At 64.7% G+C, this 5448-nt stretch overlaps 1 protein-coding gene across 1 annotated transcript; it reads left to right on the top strand.

Moving 5' to 3' along the window:
- The first annotated feature begins 627 nt into the window (after positions 1–627).
- DUSP9 (dual specificity phosphatase 9) lies at positions 628–3308 on the top strand. The gene is made up of 3 exons (XM_022565965.2): positions 628–1015; positions 2276–2725; positions 2983–3308. Exons 1-3 carry the CDS (start codon positions 643–645, stop codon positions 3306–3308), a joined length of 1149 nt encoding a protein of 382 aa, XP_022421673.1. The 5' UTR covers positions 628–642.
- The last annotated feature ends 2140 nt before the right edge of the window (positions 3309–5448 follow it).

Below are 5448 nucleotides of genomic sequence, written 5' to 3'. Positions count from 1 at the left end.
CTCTCTCCTTTTGTTTTCTACGGGGGGGAGGAGGGCAGCTCCGAGAGGTCCGGCCGGCCGAGGTCCAGCACCTCGGCACCACCTCTATTACCCGGGCCCGCCTGGCCATGCGGGAGATCTCGGCCTGGACCCCCTCTCACGCGCACACGCCCCCCAAGTCGGAAGCTCGAACGTGGGGAGTGACTGCGGGCAGGCAGAGTGAGAGACGGACGCAGAAAGGGGGTGTGGGGGGAGATGGCCGCGGCCTTGGGCCCCCAGGAGTGGCCAGGAAGGGACCCACGGCGGCTCTCGAAGGGGCCGTTGGACCCCCAGCCTTCCTCTTCTGGGGGACCTCTCACTTCCCTTCCTGGGACGGGAAGCAACGCCGAGTGGCTGCCTGGGGCGTTTTTCTAGGGGCGCAAGGGGCGCCTTTCTGCATATCCTTACTGTAGGAGGGGTACGAGAAGAGAATCAGGCAGTAGAGGGGCGTCCCTGCGGGACCCTCGGCGCCCGCCTTCAGGACCCGGGCCTGGCTTCCCGCCTTGGCCCCCGGGCCCGGGCCCGCGCCCGTTGGCGGCCGGGCGCGAAGGACGCGAGCTCACGTCGCGCGCCTTCCCTCTCTCTGCAGCTCTCGGCGCCCGACGTGCCAGGAGCCGCGAGCCCATGGAGGGTCTGGGCCGCTCGTGCCTGTGGCTGCGCCGGGAGCTGTCGCCCCCGCGGCCGCGGCTGCTGCTCCTGGACTGCCGCAGCCGCGAGCTGTACGAGTCGGCGCGCATCGGTGGGGCGCTGAGCGTGGCCCTGCCCGCGCTGCTGCTGCGCCGCCTGCGGCGGGGGAGCCTGTCGGTGCGCGCGCTCCTGCCTGGGCCGCCGCTGCAGCCGCCCCCGCCCGCCCCGGTGCTCCTGTACGACCAGGGCGGGGGCCGGCACCGGCGCGGGGAGGCCGAGGCCGAGGCCGAGGAGTGGGAGGCCGAGTCGGTGCTGGGCACCCTGCTCCAGAAGCTGCGGGAGGAAGGCTACCTGGCCTACTACCTACAGGGTAGGTGCGGGTGGTGGCCGGCGGGCACCAGCCCGGGGAGGACCCCAGCCCAGGGAGGGCCGGGCCCCACCTTCTGAGGACATTCATGATTCATTTGACCTTGGGCAAGCCCGGCCTCATTTTGTCTAAAGTGGAGGTGAGGTTTCCCTCCCCTGAGCATGACCTTGGGGAAGTCCTTCACTCTTGGGAGCCCCAGTTTCTGAGTCCGGAAAATGGGGAGAATCTGCCCTGACCTGGCTCCCTGGATGCTCAAGAATGGAATACCCAGTTCGGGCTCCCAGCCCCCATCCCATTATATCACCCCCTCCCCCAGCTGCTCAGCCATGGGTGAAGGAGGCTGGAGCCACAAGAGGACAAATCCCGCTCAGCAAAGGGTCTGGAAGGGGGAGGGGAAGAGAGAGGGAGAGAAGCAGTGAAGGCAGGAGGAGGCAGAGAGCTCCCCCCTCCCCTGCCTGCCATGGTCATGGCAGGGCTTGGGGGTGGAGGGGAGATGGGCTGATACAGGCATGTTGGCTCCTTGCCAAGCCAAACACCCCCAGAGATCCAGGGTAGGGACGAGATTCCCATGAACCTACAGAGCCAGCTGTCCCCACCTCCCCATCCAGGAGGGTCATTGGCCTGTCGTCCGTTGCTCCATTCTGAATGCACAGGGACGTAGAAATACATAAAATGTCAAATTTCCAGGCCCCCACCCCCATTCCCAGGGAAATAGTAGTTGTTTGTGGATGGAGATGTTCACTTCTTGGGACTTTGGGACCATCCAGGTGGAGCGCTGCACTCTCTCCCAGGCTCTCTGCCCCTTGGGGTCGACCTCATCACTGAGGAGAGCGCAGGCAGGGCTGTAACCCGGCCCCTGGCCTCGGGGTGCTCCTGGTCGACCTGGGTCAGGAGACCCCCAGGCAGAGAACTCACATCTGAACCTTTCCTCTCCTTTAACTGATGGCCGCTGTCTTCCCCAAGGCTGGCAGTCCATCTAAACTCTGTGGAGCCCTCGTGCCTGCCTTGGCTTGGCCCTGGGGGGGGTAAGATCCTCTTCGGGTGGCTCTGCCCCAGCCTGGCGCCTTGCAGCTGCCGCCAGTGCTGAGCACGCCACACGGGAGACCGTATAGGTCAGCTGCTGGCTTTCGAGTTCCCTTTGGAGACATCTGCCAGCCGCCTCAGGCATCGGAATTGTCCAGGGTCGGGGTCCCTATCCCCAGCCAGGGCACTCGGCTACCCAGGAGGCCAGATCAACGGGATCCTCCCCTTGTCGCCTCCCAGGTGGCTTCAGCAGATTCCAGGCCGAGTGCCCTCACCTATGTGAGACCAGCCTTGACAGCCGTGGGGGCCCAAGCACAGCTCCGGTGCCCAGCCCAGTGGTGGGGCTCGGTGGCCTGTGCCTGGGCTCCGACTGCTCCGACGCGGAATCCGAGCCTGACCGAGACTCCATGAGCTGTGGCCTGGATTCGGAGGGTGCCACGCCCCCCCCAGCGGGGCTGCTGCCATCCTTCCCCGTCCAGATCCTGCCCAACCTCTACCTGGGCAGTGCCCGGGATTCAGCCAACGTGGAGAGCTTGGCCAAGCTGGGCATCCGCTACATCCTCAATGTCACCCCAAACCTGCCTAACCTCTTCGAGAAGAACGGCGACTTTCACTACAAGCAGATCCCCATCTCGGACCACTGGAGCCAGAACTTGTCCCAGTTCTTCCCGGAGGCCATCGCGTTCATTGGTGAGGCCGCTCTGCACTCCCCCCTCCCTCCCCAGCCCCGGGCCTGGCTGCTGGCCTCTCCCACGTCTTCCCTGTCCCTCACCTGGGCTCCTCCAGGCTCAGCTGCCTCTCCAGAGCCCCGAGCCGGGATGGCCCTGCGGGGGCCGGGCACCACTGGAGCAGCTCCCCAGCTCGGAGGATGGGGCGGGGACTGCCAGGGACCCCCCCGGAAGGCCACCACCCGCACCTCACGCGGGCCCCCCTCTGCCCCCACCTAGACGAGGCCTTGTCCCAGAACTGCGGGGTGCTCGTTCACTGCCTGGCGGGCGTCAGCCGCTCCGTCACCGTCACCGTGGCCTACCTCATGCAGAAGCGCCACCTCTCGCTCAACGACGCCTACGACCTGGTCAAGCGGAAGAAGTCCAACATCTCGCCCAATTTCAACTTCATGGGGCAGCTGCTGGACTTCGAGCGCAGCCTGCGTCTGGAGGAGCGGCGCGCCCGGGATGGGGGCAGCGGGGGGCAGGAGTCGGCCGCCTCCGACCCGCCCTCCTTCTTCACCACGCCGACCAGCGATGGCGTCTTTGAGCTGGACGCCACATAGGGCCCCGGGCCGCCCCCCAGCGGGTGCGCCCAGCCCAGCCACCCGCGTGCTGGGGAAGAGGAGGGAGGGGGCTCGGCCTGGGGGGGGCGGGGAGAGCACAATACCTCATGTGGAGCTGTGGGACGAGGCAGGAGCCGGGAGCCCCTCCAGGGTGGCGGTGGGGACAGGCCTGTCCTACCCACTTGAAACATCCACGGGAATCCTATTAAACGTGCCTATGGGCCGGGCCTGGGGCCGCCAGCCTGACCCGCGCTGCTTGTGGGCGGAACCCCGCTCCAGAACCTGCCTCTTCTGCGACTGTTCCTTTTTCCTTTCGGGGGGAGGGGGTGGGGATTCCCATCCCCAGAGACCATTCCAGGTGGCTGCACTCGGCCGAGCTGGCCGGGCGCCGAGCCCCCTGCGGCTTCCCCTTTCGGGAGGGCCGTGTGCCCGTTCCGGCCACCTCGTCTGCCACAGGGACCCACTCCCTGTCCCATCCCTCTTCCCAAATGGCTACTTATGGGGAGGGGTGCACCGCCGCCACCAGCATAGTCACCCACTGCTCCTCCGCAGAGGGCTTGGGCCTCCTGGGACTGGGGGCCTCCCCGGGGACATGGCCTTGGAGGCGCAGCGGCCACCCAGCGTCCGCAGGGACAGCCCCTTTCTGGGTGGCTGCTTGCTGGGCAGTGCTAGAGGGGAGGGCGCCGGCCTGGGAGCCGCTGGGCGGCTCCCGGCGCACATCTGGCGCCCTGACTGTTTATCCACTTGACATTTGAAAAGATGCTTTTCTTCCTCTTCCCCCAGATGTCCTGACAGGATCACTGGGGCTCTTTGTGACTGAGGGTGGTCAAGCTGCCGCCAGAGGAGATGGGGTCTCAAAGCAAGAGCTGCGGTGGGGGAGGGGAAGAAGCAGGCCTGGATTTTGCTGCTGTGGGTCCCACACAGCCGTGGTGGGTTTGGGGGGCGGGGAAGGGGCCGAGCTGCACACACACACGGTCATTCATTGCAGTACGCACCCCTCACGGGCGGCGTGTGTGCGTGTGTGTGCGTGTGTCTATGTGTCAACACTCACACACCAGCCCGCTTACAGACCCGGCCCAGGGCCAGCAGTCCCCGCAGCAGGGCCATCTCACCCTTGGGAATGCACACCACGGCTGCTTTCCTTAATTGTTCCTGAATAAATGGTTTCTGTAAGATCCTAAACAGCGGGAAGCAGCTTCCTGAGCACCTTGGAGAGTTTGGGGGAGAAGGCAGGGAGGGAGACCTGGGGAGGGGGTGTGCTGGGCTGCTCGGGCACTCGCGCACCACCCGCCCCCATGTCACTTCCCATCTGGCATCCACACTGCCTGTCGGCCCGACCTCTGGCTGAGCCGCCCATTCACTCACTGAGCTCCTACTCTGTGCCCCATGGCTCAGGACCAGGACCCAAAAGTGACCATGGGGGGTTGGTGGCTGAGCCCTGAGACTCAGCGCAGAGTCCAACCCAAGCCCCAGTGTGAGGAGATGGAGCTGCAGAAGGACCCAAGCTGGTGAGGGACACGGGAAAACTGCACATCCAAGCATGTGTCCCTCTGGCTGACACTGTGGAATTTGGCCTCCAAAGGCCTGGGTTGGGGGCAGGGAGAGCCTGCGGAGGCCACTGGGCCACCTGCAGTGACCTGCTCCTTCCGGCCTCCCAGCCTCAGCTCTGGCCGCCTCCAGTGCCTTCTGCACACTAGCCGGAGCGGTCGCTCTAAAGACATGATTCCCGGTGATGGAGACACGGCAGGAAGTGACAGGAGGCTGGAGGGTGGGTGGAGACAAGCACAGTGTGAGAAGGCAGTGGAGGCTTTGTGAGCAATGTGGACCACGTGTCCAGAGCAACCCTCCCGGTCCAGAACCTCTAAAACGTAGGATGAAGTCTAAAAACATTTTTGAATGAATGGCTGAGCTCATGGGAAAATAAGAGAAAGTCTCCAAGGTCAGAAACAATGAGGATACTTGAGATGGGGAAATAGTCCTGGATCCTCCAGGTGGGCCCTAAATGCCATCATATGCATCTTTATAAGGGAAAGAGAGAGGCGGGAGAGTGAGATGAGATGTGGTGATGGACATGGGTCGGAGCCAGAGAGATTTGAAGATACTACACTGCGTGGAGGTTCTCCCAGGACAAGGCAGCTCA

This window comes from Delphinapterus leucas, chromosome X, assembly GCF_059928025.1.
Source record: "Delphinapterus leucas isolate spDelLeu-1000000601 "Yukka" chromosome X, BTC_Dleu_Yukka2, whole genome shotgun sequence".
Taxonomy (NCBI): Eukaryota; Metazoa; Chordata; class Mammalia; order Artiodactyla; family Monodontidae; genus Delphinapterus; species Delphinapterus leucas.
The sequence above is the reverse complement of the archived record's forward strand: the minus strand, read 5'-3'. Positions and strand labels throughout refer to the sequence as shown.

What these genes read in the sequence shown, in the direction of transcription:
- DUSP9 (XM_022565965.2), top strand. Translation starts at nt 643, where the DNA reads ATGGAGGGTCTGGGCCGCTCGTGCCTGTGGCTGCGCCGGGAGCTGTCG. An exon ending in CCTGGCCTACTACCTACAGG is followed by an intron (nt 1,016 to 2,275) that starts GTAGGTGCGGGT and finishes GTCGCCTCCCAG; the next exon opens with GTGGCTTCAGCAGATTCCAG. An exon ending in GGAGGCCATCGCGTTCATTG is followed by an intron (nt 2,726 to 2,982) that starts GTGAGGCCGCTC and finishes GCCCCCACCTAG; the next exon opens with ACGAGGCCTTGTCCCAGAAC.